At 76.5% G+C, this 19,876-nt stretch overlaps 1 protein-coding gene across 3 annotated transcripts in view; it reads left to right on the top strand.

Annotated features, from left to right (window-relative positions):
* The first annotated feature begins 7,876 nt into the window (after positions 1 to 7,876).
* MIDN (midnolin) overlaps positions 7,877 to 19,876 on the top strand; it is a 13,826-nt gene continuing 1,826 nt past the window's right edge. Inside the window, exons 1-7 of one of the 3 annotated variants that reach the window (XM_075444232.1) lie at positions 7,877 to 7,894; positions 10,099 to 10,324; positions 11,301 to 11,388; positions 11,666 to 11,728; positions 16,782 to 17,168; positions 17,720 to 17,855; positions 17,971 to 18,279. In XM_075444232.1, the coding sequence (XP_075300347.1) occupies positions 10,107 to 10,324; positions 11,301 to 11,388; positions 11,666 to 11,728; positions 16,782 to 17,168; positions 17,720 to 17,855; positions 17,971 to 18,279 (1,201 nt within the window). In that variant the 5' untranslated portion in view covers positions 7,877 to 7,894; positions 10,099 to 10,106. Of the gene's footprint in view, positions 7,895 to 8,162; positions 8,326 to 9,756; positions 10,008 to 10,098; positions 10,325 to 11,300; positions 11,389 to 11,665; positions 11,729 to 16,781; positions 17,169 to 17,719; positions 17,856 to 17,970; positions 18,280 to 19,876 lie in introns of those variants that run through there. The other 2 variants (XM_075444230.1, XM_075444231.1) reach the window with 2 other exon arrangements.

Below are 19,876 nucleotides of genomic sequence, written 5' to 3'. Positions count from 1 at the left end.
CTCGGTGTGTCCCCCCACCCCAGGGACCCCCGGGGTCGGGCGAGGGGCTGTTGGTTGCCCTGGGGTCCCAGGTGCCTTGGCAGGGGCTTGGCAGCCCCGGGGGTCTGCGGGCACGACCCTCGCTCGCGCTTGGCTTCGCCGGAGCCGGCCCAAAGCCGCGGGGTGCGTGGAGGGGGGTGCGCGGCCCCGTGCTGGGGGTCCCAGCGAAGCCCCCCTCCCCCAGCCAGGGCCACGACCCGCATGGGGCAGCGGGGGGGCCGGGGAGGAAGCCGCTGCCAGCTGGGCTGGACGCCGGCTACAAAGGCGGCCCAGAGAGCCCGGGCGCAGCGAGGTGGCACCGGGCCAGGTTCCCACGGCGGCCCCGGTGCAGAAAATACACCCGGAGCTGGTGGCAGTTGCCACAGCGATGGGCTGGGTGCCACGCCGCGGGGGGGGGGGACGCAGCCCCGACCCGGGTGTGCCGGCACGGGACCCCGGTGCGGGGCGGTGGGAGCTCCGTCGGGCGTGGAGCTGGGCGCTGGGGGGGGGGTCTTCCCTGGGGGGCTGGCGCTGGGCTGGGGTGCGGGGTTGGGGGGGGGCAGCCGGGGGTCCGGGGCCGGATGCCCCGGCGCGCGGCGGGGAGGGGGGCACAGCAGCGCTTTCGTCCCCGCTGCCTCAAAGGCCGCCTGTGTGCGCGCGGCCGCCGCTCCGCCGCGTATGAATTGCCGGGATTGAGGCCTGGCGTGACACGGGAGCCGCTGCGGCCACCGCCACCTTGGGTGCCCCCCCCGCCACCCCACAGGACCTCAATGGGGTCACTGTGCGTCCCCAGCAGCTGCTGAGCCTGACCCCGGCTGCTCCCCCCTCCCCGCGTGCCGGGGCCGCCGCGGGGCTCGGGGTGCCCCTGTGGGTCCCCCACATGAGGAGAGATGCGTGTCCCCCCGCTCCGTCCCCCGGCAGGCCCGGGCCACGCAGCGGGCAGGCGATGGCCCTGCCGCCATGTCCCTGCCCGGGCAGCGCCGGCGGCGGGGCGCGATGGCGGGGTGTGCCGGCTGCGTGCCCCGCGGCGGCGAGCGAGCCCGCTGCCACCCAGCAGGACGGGGCCGGCCGGGCGCGGGGCTCCCCTGCGTGCCCCGGCGCGGCCGCACCTGCGTGGGCTGCTGGACCCCGCACCCACCCCGACACCCGGCCCCACCAGCTCCCTGGCGTGCTGGCCGCCCGCGGACAGGCTGCTGCAGGCAGGGCCCCCCGGGCCAGGCAGCTGCAGGGTCCCGGCGTGGCGGGGGGGACGCGGGGGGCCGGGAGGAGCCGGAGCTGCCTCCGTCCCCGCTCTGCGCATCGGGGCATGGCCGCTGCCGGTTCCCCCGACGTGCCCGGGAGAGCTGGGGGCTGGGGGGCTGCGACCCGGCTCCCTCCGGGGCCAGCCTGGCTGTGCCGCTGCGGGATGGCCCCATCCCTGCTCGCCCCTCGCCGCTTCCCCGCGTTCTGTCACCCGTCCGGCCCCACGTCCCGTCCCGGCGGATGGGCCCCGGTCCCGGCTGAGCCCCGCCGGGGCACCCCGAGGGCGCTGGGACGGGCTGCGGGGCGGCCATGCTGGCTCCTGGCGGGGCGTGGGAAAAGCCGGCGTCTCCGGCGGGGACGGGTGTGGGCGCGCAGTGGGGTGTGCACCCCACATCCCCCCCCACCCCCGCCCCGGCCGCGGTTGGCAGCCCCGGGTGGGCTGCAGGTCCTGCACGAGGCCGGGGGCTGGCGCCGGGGGTCTCCCGCCAGCGGAGCAGAGCCGGCCGTGCCGGCCGTGGCCTTCGGGATTCGCCTCGGGCTCAGCGAGCGGCTGTGGCTGGAGGACGGGGGAAGTTGCGGGGCTGGGGGCTTCACCGCAGCGTCTTGCGTTGGGAGCGCGTCTCCCGTGGAAGGCGACCGACGCGCTTCGCTGCGGGCGGCGCGGGGGCTGCTGCGAGCCCAGTTTCGCTTTTGCTTTTCTCTGGCTCTCGTTTGGCCGAGCATCCGCGCCGGGGCCCGAGTCCGGCGGGTGGCACCGCAGCGGCGGCGCGGTCGCTGCGTGTCCAGCTGGCGGGGGGCTGCGTGGCGCGGCGGGACGCAGGTGCTGCCGAGGGTACCCAGGAGCCCCGCTCTGCTGCTGCTCCCCGAACCACGGTCGATCTAATCTCCTGCAGCCTGCCCTATCGCATTTCCCCTCGAAACCCCGTCCTGCGGAGCGCGCCCGCCGCCGGCCCGGCCTTGCCGCCACGCACAGCCCCACGCGACCACGCGGCCGCACCGGCAGCGCCCGGGGAGCCGGCGGCGGGACCGGGACCCCGGGCGCTGGGGCAGCGGGACCACCTCCCCCCTCGGGAGGGCTTCCTCAGCCCGGGTGGCTCCGGGGCTGGCACCGCTGCCGGCAGAGCCCTCGCTGCTCGCTGACCCACGCGGCGCTGAGCCCCGGCGCGGGAGGGCGGCCCGGGAGCCGCTCGGTGCTGACCGCCCCGAGGTGCCGGCCGTGGCTGGCCAACTGCCGCAGCCTGGGTGCCAACCCCACCGCCGCGACCCAGCCACGGGGCCCAGTTCCGAGCACTGAGAGGAGAAGGAAGAGAGAACGGCAGGAGGAGAGCCCCGGTGCAGCGCTTCCTTCCCCAGCCCCAGCAGCTGAAGCTCCGCCATCGCAGGCACCTCACTCGTCACCGTGGCCAACGCAATCGGGGAGCTCCGGTTCCTGCCCACCGGCCCCCGACAGCCCGGCAGGCACCGGAGCCCCGTGGTCCACGCATGCCAGCACGGCTGCCCGCCCGGCAGCACCGTGGGATGCTCCCCGCGTCGCCCAGCGAGGGGGTGGAGAAGCCCCCGGCCTCGGCTCCGGGCTCTGCGGGCAGCGGGGTCTGGGCTCTGCGGGCAGCGGGGTCCGGCAGGGCTCAGGCACAGCCCCGCGGCCCCGCTGCTGGCCGGGACGATGCCGGGGCGTGCGCCAGCCCGCGCGGCCGCCAACCGCCCGGCGCCCACGGCCTCGCGGCGGCTGCGAGCAGGCGTGTTTCGGGGCAGGGCTGCCTCCGCGCCCGGCCAGCGCCGGCCCAGCGCAGCCAAGGTCTCCGTTGGGAGCTGAAGGCGCTGTGGGGAGACGAGGGTTTAATGAGGGGTTGTTGGGCTCGCTCTGATCCTTCCGCCCATTATCTAATCAGAGCAGGGCACTTTAAAGTCCACGGCGCAGGGTGAGTCACTTCCCCGGCCGGTGCCTCAGTTTCCCCACGGGCAGCGCGCCGGGGCTGCGCTGAGCCCGTCTCCCCGCAGCGTGTCTCGGCGCCGGGGAATGCGGCGCAGTGGGCCCGGCCCAGGGCTGGGCTCCTCCGGCCGCTCTCCGCTCCGGCTCACCCCGACCCCGGTCCGGCACCTCCCTCCGTGCCCCCGGCTGGGGAAGGGGCACCGGGCGGCCCCGCTGCGGGCAGGGATTTGGGTGGGAGGGGGGCTGGAGCCGGGTGCCGAGTGGTGCTGAGACGTCCCGACGCAGCATGGGGTGCGGGTCAGGGGCACCCCCACCCCACGCACGGCTTCTTCGCGTGCGCCCGCCGTGATGCCGGTGCCGGGGGCACGCAGGTCCCAGTTCGCCTCCCTGCGGGGCTGCCCACCGCCCAGCCCGGGACAGCGGCGGGGGAGCTGGGGCTGGGGTCTCCCGTGGCCAAACCTGCCCACGGGGCTCCTGCTGCCCCCCAGCCCCTCTGGCAGCAGCCCCGTGCCCCCGAGATGGCGATGGGGGGGCTGGGGGGTGCCTGTGGCCCTGGCCCCCCGCCTGGGTGAGGGTCCCGCATACCCAACGCAGCTCCCAGCGGAGCCGTGGGCTGGTGCAGGGTGGGGGTGCTGCCACGCTGAGTGTGTGCCCGTGGGGCAGCGCGTGGGGCAGCCTGGTGGGACACGCCGCCCCACGACCCCCCCTCCTGCCAGCTGCCCCACGCCGGGCCCCGGGACCCCACGCCGGCACCGGCCCTGCCCCTGGGCAGAGCCTTGGGCGCGCAGGATCCGTCCCACACAGCAGACACCCCATGGGCAGCGGGGTCAGGCCCCGTGGGTGGGCTCGCTGCTCCGGACCCCCCCACCAGCCAGCCGTGCCCCATGGGACCCCCCGGGGGGGGCACCGAGCTCTCCCCGGCCACGGGGCGGGGCTGAGGGATGGGGGGGCTGAAGATGCTGTGCCCTGAAGTGGGGAGCCAGGCTGCAGCCCCCCAGTGCCCCGCGGGACACGGTCCCCACCCACGGGGGTGCCCTCAGTGCCTGGGGGGGGGCAGGTCATCCCGGGGGCAGCCGGGCTGTGGGGCCACCCGGGTCAGGATCGGGTCCCGGGGTCTGCGGCGGTGGCACCGCTGCCTCTGCGTGGCTCCCCCCGAGACCCTGCCCGGGCGATGCCGGTGGGGCAGCCCCTGCCCCCGCACCCGGGGGCCTGGCGAGGGCAGGGGGGGCTTCGGGGTGACGGGGGGGGCCGTGGCAGCAGGGCTGAGCGCAGCGTCCCAAAGGGCGCCATGAGCTCAGGGAGCCGAGAATAGCCCTGGCCTGGCCGCGGCCCCGCGCCTGGGGGCTATATCGGGGGGGATTCGCCATCCTGCCCGGGGCTGGGGCCAGGCGGCGCGGGGGGTCTCTGCGGGGACTCCCCCCGCCCCAGTCCCGCACGTCACACCGGGCGCTGCCTTGCCCCGGGGTCCAGCGGGAGCCCGCCAGCCCCGTGCTGTGCTGGGGTCCCCCTGCCCGTGGGGCGTCTCGGGGTGCCCAGACCCCGCAGGGCTGCCTGAGCCGCTCCAGGGTCACTCCGTCGCTGGGGCTCCCCTGGCCTCAGCCGGGCCCGAGGCCGGGGTGATGGGCAGAGCCCGCGGGCGATGTGGGGTGCCCCGGAGCCAGGGCACGGCCAGCAAGCGCCAGTTGGGCCACCGGCTCCGGCAGCCGGGGTGTCCCCGGGCTGGGAAGCCCGGACGCGTTGCCAAGGGCCACCAGGACGCGGCCCCCCGAGCCGGGAAAGGCGCGGAGCCGATCGTGTGTTCCGAAGGACACGCCTGGGTGTTTACAGCCCCGCCAGCGTCACCAGCGCAGCACCGCCGGCCTGCCCAAGGACACCCCGCACCCGCCGCCGGCCGCCCGGGCAGCCCCCAGCCCGGCGGGACGGGGGGCTGCGGCCGCGGGGCTTCGCGCCCGGCTCCGTGCCGGGAAGGTGGGGATTGCCGGCTCCTTACTCACGGCAGCGAGCGATGGCTCACCTGAGCGACTTGAGTCACCGCTCGCCACCGTGACTAAGGCTGAGCCACTCGGGCCCGCGGGGCTCGGGGACAGGGAGGGGGAGCCGGGACCCCCCCGCCAGCAGCCCCGCAGCCCCCCCCGCTCCCGGCGGTGCCTGGCAGGCCGGCCCAGGCAGGCGGGGGTGAAGCGGTTCGGCTGCGCCCTGCTGCGGGGTGTGCCCCGGTGAGCCCTGCCGCTGGCCCCACGCCCGTGGGAACGCTCCCACTCACTGCCGGCAGCTCCGCGGCGAGGCCCCGGCCGTGCACCGCGCAGCTGCGCCCAGCACCGTGCCCCCGGCATCGGCCCCCGCAGCTGCGCCAGCTCCACTCCCCTCCCCGGGCTGGAAGCTGTGGAGGAGAAGGGTCCCTGTCCCCACCCCGGGCACCTCGGGCTGCAGCCCCCGTGTCCTCTGCAGCCACGGGAGCGAGAACCCCCCCCTTCCCTCTGCCCCCCTCTCCCCGTTCCCGACCCTGGCGTCGGCTCTGCCCTAAGCCCGTGACCCCGGCGCCTGCGAGGGGAACGCGGAGCCTGGCGATAAAATCCCCGTTTGCCAGAGCTGCGAAGTCAGCCAGGAATTCAGTCCAAAAGGAGGGGAAAAAACGAGAGGAAAGAGAAAAGCTGCTTCCCCCGGGGCTGGTGGGGGATTTCCCCGGAGAAGGAGCACTGGGAATTCCCTTCCTTCGAGGTTCAGGACTTCCAAGCACCGGTCGGCCCCCGGAAGGTTCTGGGCTCCCCGCTGCAGCCGGGGCCGGTGGGACAGGGCAGCACTGAGGGCAGAGGAGCCGACGCCGAGGTTGTGCCCAAGTCCGCCCTTACACCGGGACGCACACACCGGGCGGGCGCCATGGGGAGCGTCCCCACGGGACCCCCAGTGAGCCCCCTCCTCGGCCCTGGCGCGTGCGAGCCGCGGCGGGGGCCGAGCCGCGGGCCGGGCGGGCGACGCCGATGGCGGGAGCGGCGTGCGGCCTGCAGCGGGCTCGCTGGGGGGGCTGCTCGTCGGATCGTCGCTCCCCAAGCTGCTCAGCCGCGCGGGGTCTGGGGAACGCTCCCTCCGGAGACGGCGGGAGCCTCTGATGCCGCACAGCGATTATGCCCAAATCTGACTGCAATCTTCAGCGATTTATTCCCAGGGCAACACAATAAAATAAACACACAAAATCTGGGCTGCTGGGAATCCTGGGATCTCCCAGCTCCGGTCTCTGGAGGCTCCGGGTACCTTCAACCGCGCTGAAATCTGCCCATCCTTCCGAAAGCGCCAGCTCCCGGGGTCACGGGGCGCCGAGGAGCTGAGCTTCCTCCCAGGAAGGAGCCGGAGCCGCGCGGGGAGGGAGCGGGGCTCCTCGGGGCTGCCGGGGCGCCGGGAGCTGCCCTGCCCTCGGGGCATGGCGCGCGGTGCCAGCAGACCTGAGCGGGCCACGCTCTCGCCCAGCGCCGGAGCAGCTGCCCCACGGCCGCGCCGTCCCCACAGATCCGGGCTGCGGGGCTGCGAGCGGGGGGCTGGCGCCCGGGCCCTGCTCCCCGCGGAGGTGGCTCTGGGGTGACGCCGTGTCCCCACCACGGCCCCTCCCGCTGCACAACCCCAAACCTGCGGGGGCCCGGCTGCCCCCTCTCCTCGCCCCACGCAGCAAGCTGGGGACGCGGCCCCCCGAGCGGCGGCTTCGCAGGCCCCGGGCTCCGCAGCTCCGGGGGAGAACAATGGCGCATCCCCGTCCCGGCCCCTCTCCCGGGGACAACAATGGCGGGAGCTGGAGCTGGAGCCGGAGCCGCCTGAGCTCATCTCCCCCCGAGAGCCCGGAGGGGGCCGGGGCGCGCGGGGGGCCGCGGGCTGCGCCACAAAGGCTCCCTCCCTGCCTCCTCCCCCCCGCCAGCCCCGCTCTGCTCCTCGCACACGGAGGGGCCTCGCTCCCACCGCGGTGCGGCTGCGGCAGCGACCTGCGCCAAGCCCCGGGGAGGCCTTCGGGAGCCAAGCAGCCACGAGATCCATTTTGGGGCTACAGAGAGCTCCCCCCCCCCCCCCCCCCCGGCTCCCCCTGGACCCCTTCGCTGCTGCCCCGTGGGTCGGGGATGCGCGGCCCCCTCCTCGCTGCGGAGCGGCCGCCAGACCCCCCTCCAGCTCTTTGTGTCTCGGTGTGCCAGGGCATTGTCTGCAGGGGAGAGGCCGGTGGCAGCAGCCTGCAGTCACCCAGCGGCCCCCCAGCAGCCCGCCGCGGCCCCCCCGTCCTGGGGGGAAACCGGCCCGTGGCTCCCGCTCTGGGGACCGGGGCATCACCCCAGCACCAGCGCACGCCAGCCCGGTTCTGGGGCTGAGCCCTTGTCCTGGCTGCGAAGCGGGCGGCTGGGCAGAGGGAACCCCCAGGGGGGGCGGCCCAGCCTCGCCGTTAGACATCAGAGAATCTCCGCCGGGAGCCCCTTGGGAGCTCGGCTCCCCGGGGGACCTCAGCCCGCCGGTTCCCTGCGCTCGCACCGGCTCTGACCTCGGTGCGGGGGCACCCGGACGGGGAGAGGTGTCCGGCCTGTCCCCTCCTCCCCCCTCGGGAGGCGGGGACACTCCCCCCGCCCCCCCGCTGGGCTTTGCTGAGGGCAGCGGCGGGACCGGGACCCCCGGAGGGGCAGAGCCGGGACCCCGGGAGAGCCCTAGACTCCCCCCCGGAGGGCCCGAGACCGGGAGCAGGTGGGCGCCGGGACCTGGGGAGCGGGACCCAGGGCGGGGGGCAGGGGCCGGCACCCCCAGGGCCTGGACCGGGGGGCAAAGGCCGGGACCCCCCCCGGGAGCAGGTGCGGCCGCGTCACCTGCGGGTCCCAACGGGGCCGGGAACGGGGCCGGTGCTGGGAACGGGGCCGGAGCCGGGGCCAGGCCGGTCCCTGCCCCCGCCAGGCTCCACCCCGGGCGGTGCGGGATAAAACTTGGGGCACCTCCCCGGCAGCTCCGCGTCAGGACTGCGCTCGGGCCGGCTCCAGCGCTCGGGAGGGGGCACCGCTCCGCGACCCCCCGCCACCTCGTCCGGCAAGTTTTTGGGGTCTCCTCGCCCCCCCCCGTTCCTGCCGCCGGGGCAGCGGAGCTCCAGCCGCGCCGGGGAACCGCGGGGCCCCGCTCCGGGCTCGGTGAGTGGGGCCGGGGCTGGGGGGGGGCCGGGCCGGGCTGGGGGGCAGGGGGGGTGGCGGAGCGGGGCTGCGCTCGCCGCTGTGCCCGCAGCCGGCGGGGTGGGTTCACGACAGAGCCCACCGGCTCGGGGGGGGCCGGGAGCGCTTCCCACCCGCCGGGCCCCCGCGCGTCCCCGGTCCCTCGGGGCTCTGCCCGCCCTCGGGGCACGGACTCCCCTCGCTCCGGCTGCCGGGTGGGCCCGGCCGTGGCCTCCCGGGGGGTTTGGGGGGGGGGGGGGGCGCGCCCTGCTCAGCCCCCGCCGCGTCCCGGGGAGCGGCCCCTCGCCCCCAGCCTCGCCGTGCCGGGGGGTGGGGGGGGCCTGCCCGGGCTGGCAGCGGCTCCGGGGCGCATCGCGGCCGGGCTCCCCGGGGTCTCGGCAAGGGCTCCCCGGACCCCCCTCCGGGGGCCCCCCCCGGGCGCGGGAGGCGCGGCGGGGCCGGCAGAGGGCGCCCGCGCTTTGCTGACTCATAGCCCCCCCCTTCCCCCCCCCCGGGCCCCTCGGGGTGCGGGGCCGGGCCCCGGGGCTGCGGCGTGCCCGTCCCACCCCCCCGGGCCGGCGCCGCTGGGTCGGGGTCCCCGCTGATGGACTGGGGGGGGCGGGGCTCGGCGCCGCGTCGGGGCAGTTCCCCGCAGCTGTAACGGCGTCACCGGGAGAGTGACCGGGCGGGTGCGTGTGACCGGGCGGGTGTGACCGGCCGCGGGTGACTGTGCGTGTCCGTCCCCCCCCGCCCTTTCCGCCTCGGCGTCCCCGCGTCACTCGGCTCCGGGGGCTCCGGCTCCCGCCCGGCCCCGCGGGCAGTTCCTCTCCCGCCGCGGCCTCCTCCGGTGCGGGGGCCGCTCACCGCCCCCGCCGCAGCGCTGCGGGCCGCCGCCTGCCCGTGTCCCGCGCTCACCCCTCCGCGGCACCGGGCCCTGCCCCCCCCCCCGGCCCGGCCGCTCCCGGGGCAGCCCCGCCGGGTGCTCGGCGCTGCCGCCCGGCCGCGGGCCCGACCCCCGCCGCTGCCGGGGCCCCTTTGTTGCGCGGCCCGGGATTATGAATGGCTCCAGGCGCGAGGGCGCGCGGGGGGCGGTGGAGGGGGCGGGGCCGCGCGGCCGCGTGGGCGGGAGGAATCCGGCCGAGCCGCCCTCCCGCCGGGCCACGTGGGGACACTGCGCCCCCTTCCCATTGGCTGCCGCCGCGGATGTCTGGGCGCTGGGTGCGGTCCCATTGGCCGAAGCCGCCGGAGGAGCTGGAGTGAATGAGGGCGAGGCCCCGCCCGCGGGACGTTGCTACATTGTAACTTCCCTCCCCTCCCCCCCCCGCCCGGTCCTTCCACGGCAGCGCGCGCGCGGCGGCCGGTTCGGCGGGTCCGGCCCCAACGCGGGGGGAGCGCAGCGGCCTCCCCGCCCCTCCCGGGCCCGCGCCCGCCCCCGCAGCCCGCCCCGAGCAGAGCGCAGAGCGAGGGGGCCGCGGGCAGCGCCGCTTCCACCGCGCCCCCCCCGCCGCTTCGCCGCCAGCGGAACGGGGCATCGCGGGGGGTTTATTTCTTTAAAATATTTCTGTGGGCCGCGGAGGGCCCGCTCGGTGCCCCCGGCCCGGGGATCGCCCCCCCCCGCTTCTCCCGGACCCCGCGCTGAGGACTGGGAGCCGGAGTTCCCGCGGGTACCGGCGGAGCGGGCCCCGCTCCCTTTGTCCGCTCCCCCCCCCCCGCGTTCCGGCACCGAGCCCGCACCGACCGCCGCTCCCCCCGCAGCTCGGCGGATGGACCCGCAGCCCGGCGCCAGGAGCTGCAGCCGCGGGGCTCCCGCCTGCGAGGTGGTCCCGGCCGACCCCCCCATGAACCTCTGCATCAACACCACCACCGGGACGCGCTATGAGCTGGCCGTGCCCGCCGAGGAGACGGTGGAGGGGCTGAAGCGGCGGCTGTCCCAGCGCCTCAAGGTGCCCAAGGAGCGCCTGGCTCTGCTGCACAAAGAGAGGTAGGGCTCGGCGCGGCGAGGGGGGGCTCGTCGGGGTCCCCAGCCCCCCCCCGGCAGCGGGGCTGGGCGCGGGGGCGGCCCCCTCGCACCGGGCTCGGCACCGCACAAAGGCTCCCGCCCCCTCCCCCTTCCCGGCCCCATTCCTCCGCGGGTCGGGGGGGGGGGGGGGGGGGGAGCAGCCCGGGGGGCCGCGGGCGGGGCCGGGGCGGAGGAGGGGGGGGCTCCGGGCCGGGCCGGGGACCGGAGCGCGGCCGCCGCCCCCTCGCTCGGCCCTCGCCCGGGTTCCTTTGTGGGCGGCGGGGCCCGGCCGTGCCCCCGGGGGCCCGGCCCTTTGTTCTGGGCTCAACTTCGGCGGCGGCGCGGCCCGCCCCCCCCCGGCCCCCCCGCCCCGAGCCCCCAGCGCTGGGGGGGGGGGGGGGGGTCCTTTGTCTGCCAGCGGCCCGGGCCGCGGGGGCTGCGCACCCCCCCGAGGGGAGCGGAGCCCGCGTGGGGCCGCGCTGTGCTCAGCCCCGGCCCGGAGTAGCTGGGGGGGGGGGAAGGGGGGAGCCCGCGTCCATCTGCCGGCACCTACGGGTCGGGGGGAGGGGGGGGCAGGTCCCCCGCTGCTGTTCCCCCACGCCACGCTGGTGCCAGCTCCCCCCGCCCCCCCCCCCGCGTGGGCAGCTTTCCTGTGCCACGAAGCCCCGCGGCCCCCCCAGCCACGAGGGGCTCCTCGCCGACCCCCCCGCCCTGGGAGCTTGAGCCATGGCTGCAGCCCCCCCGGCCCTGCCCCGGCGCCGTGTGCCCCCCCCCCCGGGGTGGGGGGGTCAGCTGGGGAGGGGGCAGCGGGACGCCGGGTTCCCCTCCTGCCTGCCCGCTGTCGGGAACGCGTGGGGTGGGGGTGCTCGGGCCCGCCAGAGCAGCCCAGCTCGTGGCCGGTGCCCCCCCCCGTCGGTGCTGCCCTGACCCCCCCCACCATCTCTGCTCTCCCCCGCAGCCGGCTCAGTTCTGGGAAGCTGCAGGACCTGGGGGTCGGCGAAGGAAGCAAGCTGACGCTGGTGCCCACCGTGGAGGCTGGCTTGATGGTAAGGGGCCCTTCCCTGCTGCCCCCTCCCTGCCCCCCCGTCCCCCCCCCCAGCTGTTATCAGAGCCCCCGGCGAGGCTGTGCTGGTGGCCCCGGCCCTCGCTGAGGACGCAGCACTGGGCACGGCACCAGCTCGAATATTTCCCTGCTTTCTCGGGGCTGGTGTAGAAAGAGTGGAAGTGGCATCTCCCCCGCCCCCCCCCCAACGCCCCCTCCTTCGCTGCATTTGTAACGTGCGTTCCTCCTCCGCCTTATTTCTTATTTTCCCCCCCCTCCAGTCCCAGGCGTCCAGGCCGGAGCAGTCGGTGATGCAAGCGCTGGAAAGCTTGACTGAAACTCAGGTGAGAGCCCCGGCGCCGGGGCAGCGACCGGGGCGGCTCGGCGGGGGGAGGGCCCGCTGCACCCCGGCTCCTCTTCCCCTCCCAGAACCCCGCGGTGGTTTGCACCTCGCTGAAGTTTCACCTTCAGACGGGGGCTGGGAGCGCTGAGGGTGGTGCCCGGGGCGGGCACCGTCACCCTGCGCAGCGCTGGGCGCAGGGAGGTCCCACGCTCGCAGCCCAAACAACCCGGCGGCGGGGAGGCGAAGTGACTCACCCAAGGTCACGCAGGAGGGCGGCGGCGGAGCTCGGGGGGTGCCGTGCCTGGGGGGCTGTGGAGCCGCCTTCCCCCCCCCCCAGCACCCCGAGGGCTCTTTGCCCTCTCCTTGGAGCCGTCCTCGGGGGGTGGGAGGGGGGGAATTGGCCATGGCCGGGTGTTGGGCGCTCGCCGTGTGCCTGCGCCGTGGCCTTGGGCTGGGGCGCCGAGGAGGGGGCGCGGGGGCCGTGTTCCGAACAGCAGTGAAGCCTCTTGGTGAGGCGGGGGGTGTCACGGGTGGGGGTGTCAGGGGCGCGGGCCGAGGCGGCGTTCCCAGGGCCGGGGGAGCTGCGGGTGCGCGCGCAGCCGCCGGCGGTGAAGGTGGAATTTACCCCCAGCCGCGCAGGCCCCGGCTTCTTTGTTTTCAGGCTCTTGGCTGGTGCTGCCGAGCCCCTTCCTTCCCCCCGCCGCCGCTCGCTTTCGGAAGGTGCTGGCGTTGTTTGCCACTTCGTTTTTTCATTATTTTGCTGTTTTGTTTCTTTTTTCTATTTTTTTCCCAACCTACCTCGCTGGTTTTGGGGAGGGGCGCGCTGAGCCCCGCGCTGTGCCGCAGCTCACCCAGCGCCAGGCAGGGGGGGCTTGATGGGGGGCGATGGCTGTGCCCCCTCCCCGGGGACGCGGCAAGGGCCAGGGCTGCCCTGGCGTGGGGACCTTTGGTGACCCGCGGTGCCCTTGGCTGCCCGGGGTGACCTTGGCTTTCGGCTGCTGGTTTAACCCTGCGTGGGCCACGGGGGTGAGCGTGGACCCGTGGCCGGCTCCCGCCTCTGCCTTCCCCCGCGGGGTCCTGGGGTCCCGCTTTGCTGGCAGGGTGCTGCCCGTCCCGGCTGGGTGCAGAGCTGTGGGAGGGGGCTGCTGCTGGCAGCCCAACCCGGGGGTCCTGGTGCGTGTCCCAGCCTCGGGGTGCACCCGTTGCTGGTGGGGTGGGATGTACTGGCAAGCAGGGGGGGCTTGGGGCCCCCTGGTGTCTGTGGGGGCTGGGGTGCCCCTGGTGTGGCTCCCATCGGGCGGGTGGCCGTGTCCCTCCCCCCCCCCGCCAAGCGCAGCAGGGGTAGGGGAGAGGTGTGGGGGCTGGGGCCCAGTGGCCCACCGGGGTGGGGGGTGCTGGCGGCGGGCAGCGGCCCCGCACCCCTCTGCCCGCTGCGGGTTCCCCCGGGTCGGTGGTTCAGGAAGCCAGGGCTGTGCGGGAGGAACCGCCGGCACCTGGGGGGCGGGGGGGGGGGGGGGGGGGGGGGGGGGGGCAGGAAACCACTCCTCCCATTCATGCTTTGCTCGGCTCTGCCTGCGTCACGCATCCTCCCGCTGCCGGCAGAGCTGCGCCGGCTTCCTCTGGGGGCGGCGGGGGGGGGGCCGGGGCGCTGCCCCCCCCCCCCTCCCCGGGTGCTCGGGAAGCGGCTGCCGGGCGGGGGGTGACGCTGGGCCCCGGCCGGGTGGCACGGGGGCTTCCTGGAAGGGCTCGCCGCGCTTCCTTCCGCCGGGCACGCTCGGCGGCTGCCCCCGCTTTCCAGGGCGCTGTGCCCACGGCCGCGCCAGCAGCTGCCGCTTGGTCCTGCAGCCCCTGCGCTTCCGTCCCCCGGTCCCTGCGCTGCCGGCGGGGCGACGGCGAGGGGGGGGCCGCGACGGGGCCGCGTGCTGCCCTGCCAGCCTGGGGGCTGCGGCCAAGGGGCCCTGGCCCGCTGCCCCCCTTGCTGCGGAGAGCCCTGGGCTGTGGCTGCGTGCGGGGACCCGGCCGGAGCATGGGGTGGGAGCCCGGGGGCTGGGGGGGCATTGCCTACTTCCCCCCCCCCGCACTGGGCTGCAGCTCCCCTCGGGCTGGCCATGGGGTGGGAGCCCTGGGGGGGCATTGCCTGCTCCCCCCCCTGCTCCGGGCTGCGGCTCCCCTCGGGCTGGCTGGGGGGTGGGAGCTCTGGGGGGGCATTGCCTGCTCCCCCCTGCTCCGGGCTGCAGCTCCCCTCGGGCTGGCCGGCAGCCGCAGCAGGGCAGCTCGTCTGCGTTTGGGGGGGTGCTGCCCCCCCCGCCCGGGGGTGTCCGGGGCTGGGGGCCGGGGTGACGCGGGGCCGGGCGCTGGAGCGAGCTGGGAATGCGGCGTTCTCTGAGTCATCGGCGTTTCAGAGAAGCAGCCGGGAGACGCTTGCCCCATCCCTGCGGGCCCGGCACGGTGCGGCCGGATGCCCCCCTCCCAGGCGTTGGCAGGGTCCCGGGGGACCCCTGGGCAGGGGGGCTTTGGGGGGCCCAGCCGCCCCAGACCCCCCGAGGGGGCTGTCCCGGCCGCCGTGGCGGAGCTGGCTGGGAGGGCGGGGGTCCTGCGCGGGCGGCCGTGGGCGGCTGGGTGGGACGTGTTTGCATTGGAGCGGCCCGGTTCCGCCGGGGGGGTTGGCAGCGGCGCGGGGGCGGGCGCTGGGAGCCCCGGAGCTCTGCCTGGGCGCCGCGGGGGCCCGGCCGGCTCAGCATCACCCAGGGGTGCGGGGGGCCGGGGGGGGTGGCTGTGGGACCCCCGCCCTGGAGAGGGAGAGAGGGAGGGGTGCTCTTTAGTGGCGCTGGGAAGCACCCAGCAGCACGGCCCGGCGGGGGTTTGGGGTGCGCTGGTTGCTCGCAGGGCGGGCGAGGGGTCAGGCGGGGCGCGGGCAGGCGTGAGTCAGATGGAGCGGTGAGGCGGCCTCGGGTGCCGGCTGACGTCAGGGGGCCCCGGGGAGGTGTGCGGGGCTCCCCCGGGCAGGCCCCGGCGCGGAGCGAGGGGTGCTGGGGCTGGTGGAGGGTGGCAGGGGCTGGTGGGGGTGCTCCTGCCCCGGCTGCCTCCCCCTGCGTGTGGGACGGGGCTGAGAGGACTGCGAGCCCCTTCCCCACGCCAGGGTCTCGGCGGGGGGAAGGATGGGAGCTGCTCTGGGCATGGGGCTGGGGGGCGGGAGGGGGCCAGTCCCCCCTCCCCAAATACCGGCTCAGGTCCCTGGCTGGGAGCGCAGCGTGTGGGGGTCTGCGGGGTCCCTGTGTTTGTGTCCCGTGGGAATGGTCCCGGCTACACCGTCTCCGAGCGCAGCAGGGCTGGGTGGTCCGGCAGCCGCGCGGGGCCGTGGGCACCCGCTGCCCACCCTGGCCCTGCTGCCTGCGGACGGCTCCGCGCAGGGGTCGGGGCGGCTGCGCCGGCGGGGAGGCCGCTGTGGCTGGAGCCGAGGTGGTCGTGACCGAGTGGTGGGGCTGCCAGCTGGGGGTCCGTCCGTCCCCCCCGTGTCTGTCCGTCCCCGCCGTGTCCATCCCTGGCCGCTGCAGGTGGGGAAACTGAGGCAGCGTCTGAGCCGTGGGGCAGGATGGGGGCTGGGGTGACGCTTGCCCGTGGCCAGGTGCCGTGTGCACGCACACGCGTGTGCGCCCGCCGGCCCATGCGCAGACCCGCCGTCCTCTCCCGCCCCCTCGCCCCGTAACCTCGGTGTCCAGGGCGGCAGCGTCTCCTTCCCGCCCACCGCTTCCCCTGCAGCCGCCGCCGACGCGCTCGGGCTCGGCTCCGGGTATTTTTAAAGCTGCTTTTCCCACGGCTTCTCAGAACCGGCCCCCGCTGGAACGGGCTGCGGGGGGGCGGGCTGGGGGGGCCGGGCAGGGCCTGGGGGGGTGACGGGGGAGCGCAGCCCTGGGGGTGCGCCCGGGACCCCTCGCTTCGTCCTGCGGCGGGTGCCGCTGGGGGGTGGGTGGGTGGGTGACGTCTGCGGGAGCCGTGCGCGGCTGCACGTGACGGGCTGGGGAAGCCAGTCCTGGCGGTGCCCTAGAATAGCTCGGCGGGGGGGGGGCGGCCGTGGCGTCATCCCCGTGAGCTGTGACCCCGCGTCCTGCCCACAGCCCTGCCGCTGGCCGGGTGCGGGGGCGAGAGGCACGACCCCCCCGCCCGGCAGCACACGCAGAGGCACGGGGAGCGGGGGGGGGGCACCATGGCAGGGGGGCTTGCGGCTGCCTCAGCCTCCCAGGAACGCGGGGGGATGCTCAGCGGAGCTGGGGGTCCCCCCCCCTGTTCCCTGGCACAGATGTCGGGTGATTTGTGCATCGGGGGGGGGCCCCGAAGCAGCTGCCCCGGGCTGGGTCAGGCCCCTGCTCGTGGCTCCGCTGCAGCTGCTCCATCCCTGCCTGCGCCGGGCAGGCAGGGGCAAATCCTGCCTGTGCTGCCGGGGGGGCCCCCCCGGGCGGGGGGGGGGGGGGGAGATGGGCTGCCCTCCCCACCGCTCCTCCCAGGTAGCCCTGGAGCGCGGCGGTGGGCACGGCAGGGACCCAGCGTGTCCTCACCTGCCCCCTCCCCGTCCTCCTGGCGAGGTGCGGGCTCCCTGGGTGGGGGGCACCCCTTGCCCCCCCACACCGCGCAGGGCTGGGCATGCGGCTGCGTGGTGGCCCCCCCTGCCCGTCCCTGCCCGCCGGCACTGGCTGCGGTGGGCTCAGCGCCGGGGAGGGCACGGCCGTTTGCTGCTGGGAGGTGAAGGGTGGGGAGGGCAGGAGGGAGAGGAATAACACCCCCCCACCCCCCCCCCGGCACTGCCAGCTGAGGGAGCTGGCACCGGGCTGGGGTCGTCCCGGGACGCTCGCCGGGCTCGCCGGGCTGGCGGGGCCGCGGGGGGGTGGTTGCCCCTTCGCTGCCCCAGTGACCCGTCCCTGCGTCCCCGTGAGCACTGGGGGGGGGGGGGGAACGGGAGCCCTGCCCTGCTCAGCACGGGGTGCCCAGCCTGGGGGGCTACACGCGGCGGGCTTGCTGTGAGCGGGGGCTGACGGGGGGGGGGGTCCTTCTCTCCCCAGGTCAACGATTTCTTGTCGGGACGGTCCCCGCTGACCCTGGCGCTGCGCGTGGGCGACCACATGATGTTCGTGCAGCTGCAGCTGGCGGCTCAGCAGAGCGGCGGGCAGCTCCAGCACCGGCACGTCATCGCCAGCCGCGGCGAGGGGGGGCCCGCCGCCAGCCCCCACTGCCGCACGCTGCACGGCTCCACCGGCTCCGGCTTCGCCCGCATCCCCGTGGTGCCCGCGTGCCAGCAGAGCCAGGCGCCCAGCCCCGCGCCCGCCGCGCCGGTCCCCCCCATGTACTGTAACGCCCCCCACCCCGCGCCCGTCACCGCCGGGATGTTCCGGTCGCACGGGGCCAGCACGCAGACGGTGAACAGCAGCGTGGTCTCCTCCTGCTCCGAGGTGAGTCGGGCCCGGGGGGGCTCCGGGTGCCTTTGGGGCAGGGGAGCAAAGCCGGGCGCTTCCCAGCCCTGCCGCGGCGGTGCCCTGCCCTGCCTCAGTTTCCCCATGCGTCGAGCGAGGGTGTTCCCCTGCCCGGTTTGCCACGTGCCCCCAGGTCCCGGGAGGGGCTCGGGGACGGGCTGTAACCCGGGCTTGTCCCCAGCCCCTGCCTGTCCCCAGGGCCGGGCAGCAGCTCCCTGCCCCAGCACTCTGCTGCTTTCCTGCCCCCCCTGCACAGCAGAGCTGGCCTGGGTGTATGGGGGGGCTGCCAGGACCCCCAGGGCTGGGGACACCAATGCGTGGCGGGGTGGCACAGCCACAGTCCCTCGAGTCCCAGTAAAACTGGGGCCAGCGGTGGCTGCTGGAGCCCGCGCCCTGCCCGGGCTGCTGCGGGGGTCTCTGGCCTGACCCTGCCCTCGAGGGGCTGCGGCAGGGCTGTGCGCCCCCTCCCCCAGCGCGCCGGGCCCCCCGCCCGGAGCCTGAGCCCGCGTCTCCCGCGTCTCCCACACCAGGTGGACTGCGGCACCCGCAGCGGCAGCAGCTCCCCGGGCAGCAGCCCCGCGCCCACCGCCCGGTCCCGCAAACCCGGCGCCGTCATCGAGAGCTTCGTCAACCACGCGCCTGGGGTCTTCTCAGGGACCTTCTCCGGTACGTGACGCCGAGCCTCCCCGGGGGCCGCGGCGGGGGGGTGGGGGTGCTGAGAGGGCCGTGGGTCGGGGGGGTCCCTGGGCTCACCCCCACCTCTTTTTCCCCCCCTCCCCAGGCACTTTGCACCCTAACTGCCAGGACAGCAGCGGGCGGCCGCGGCGGGACATCGGCACCATCCTGCAGATCCTGAACGACCTCCTCAGCGCCACGCGACACTACCAGGGCATGCCCCAGTCCCTGACGCAGCTCCGCTGCCAGACGCAGTTCTCCTCCTCCTCCTCCTCCTCCTCCTCTTCCTCGCCCCCCGCCTCGCCGGACCTCGCCACCAAAACTACCTCAGAGCCGCTGGCGGCGGCCGCGGCCTCGCCGCCCCTGCACCCCGTCGTCCAGTGCCAAAGCCAGATCCGGATGTGCAAGCCCAGCGGTAAGCCCGGCTGCGCCCGTGCCGCGTGGGGGGGGGGCTGCTGCCAGCCCCCCGCCCCGGCTGCGTGTCACCGCCGTCACCGCGCCGTGGGGTGCCCGCGCGCCGGGAGCCCGCTGGGGTCTGGCGTCCGTGGTCGGTCCCGTCCCGCCGGGGTGCGGAGGTGCCTGCGGCCAGGCTGGGGGGGAGGGGGGGGGGCTGGGGGTCCTGCAGCCCCCTCCCATCGGCAGGGCTGGGGGCTCAGCCCCTCGGCGCAGGGGCGGTGGGACCCTCGGGGACCCCCCTGCAGCGAGGGGCCGCTCGCCGCTCTCCCTGTTCCCACAGCGGAGCGTGGGGGTGGGCACGGCCCCCCGAGGCCCTGCCTGCAGCAGGGGGGGCAGGCAGGGCTGCAAGCAGGGGGGGGGCCGTGGGGAAGGGGCTGGGGCAGAGCCCCCACCCTCATCCTGCGGCCGGGAGGGGCTGGAGTGATTGACAGCTGTCAGTCAGGGTGGGGGCCCTGGGAGTTTGTGGGGTCTCTGCAGGGGGGGGGGAAGGGTCGCTCCTGTCTGACCCTGCAGAGGTGGGGGGTGGCCAGCACCCCCGGGACCCCCGACCCAGCCCCCTGCCCTGCTCCGGCCCCTCCGCTGGCTGCGAGACCCTGGGCAGACAGGGGATCCCGGGGGGGGGTGGGGGGGGCCGGCAGCTGCGGGGTCCCATCTCTGTCCCCCCTCCCCTGGGAGCTCTGGGCCTGTCCCTGCCGCGGGGGCAGAGGTTTGGGGGGTACACACCCCCCCACACCCCCCCAGCCTCTGGCTCCTCGCCCCTCTCCCCCTTTGCGGGCTGCTGCCCCATCTGGGGGCGCAGGCGGGGGGCTGGGGGGGCGGCGGCGCCCCCCGGGCGGTTGCGGGGTGCACACCTGCGCGCCCCGAGGCCGGAAAGCGCCTGGAGCCGCCCGCCCTGACACCCCCCCCCCCAGATTTGCTTAGAGAAAAGAAGTGAAACCGGTGGTGCCGCCTGGGGGGGCTCGCCCTGCCCCCCGGCTTTGCTCTTCCTTCTCCCCCCCCCAGGGGCTCCGGGGGCAGCTCCGGGCCGGCTCCCACCCCGCGGTGACGTGGCCGGGACCCCGCTGTGCCGGCGTGGCCGACCTGACCGGGGGGCGCCCTGGGGGCACCTGCATGGCCCCCCCCCAACCCCCCAGGAAAGAACCCCAGAAAGGGGCTTCTCCCTGGTGGGACCCTGCGGTGGGGTCCGTGGCGGTGCTGTGGGGGGCTGCGTGGCCCCCCCACCCCCCGGAAAGAACCCCAGAAAGGGGCTTCTCCCCAGCAGGCTCCGTGGTGGTGCCGTGGGGGGCTGCATGGCCCCTCCCCAGGAAAGAACCCCAGAAAGGGGCTTCTCCCCAGCGGGGTCTGTGGTGGTGCCGTGGGGGGCTGCATGGCCCCCCCCTAGGAAAGAACCCCAGAAAGGGGCTTCTCCCCAGTGGGACCCCCGCAGTGGGGTCCGTGTGGCGGTGTTGTGGGGGCTGCATGGCCCCCCCCCAGGAAAGAACCCCAGAAAGGGGCTTCTCCCCAGCGGGGTCTGTGGTGGTGCCGTGGGGGGCTGCATGGCCCCCCCCCAGGAAAGA

This window comes from Opisthocomus hoazin, chromosome 27 (genome assembly GCF_030867145.1).
Source record: "Opisthocomus hoazin isolate bOpiHoa1 chromosome 27, bOpiHoa1.hap1, whole genome shotgun sequence".
NCBI classification, from domain to species: Eukaryota; Metazoa; Chordata; class Aves; order Opisthocomiformes; family Opisthocomidae; genus Opisthocomus; species Opisthocomus hoazin.
This window is presented reverse-complemented; position numbering and strand designations above follow the sequence as displayed.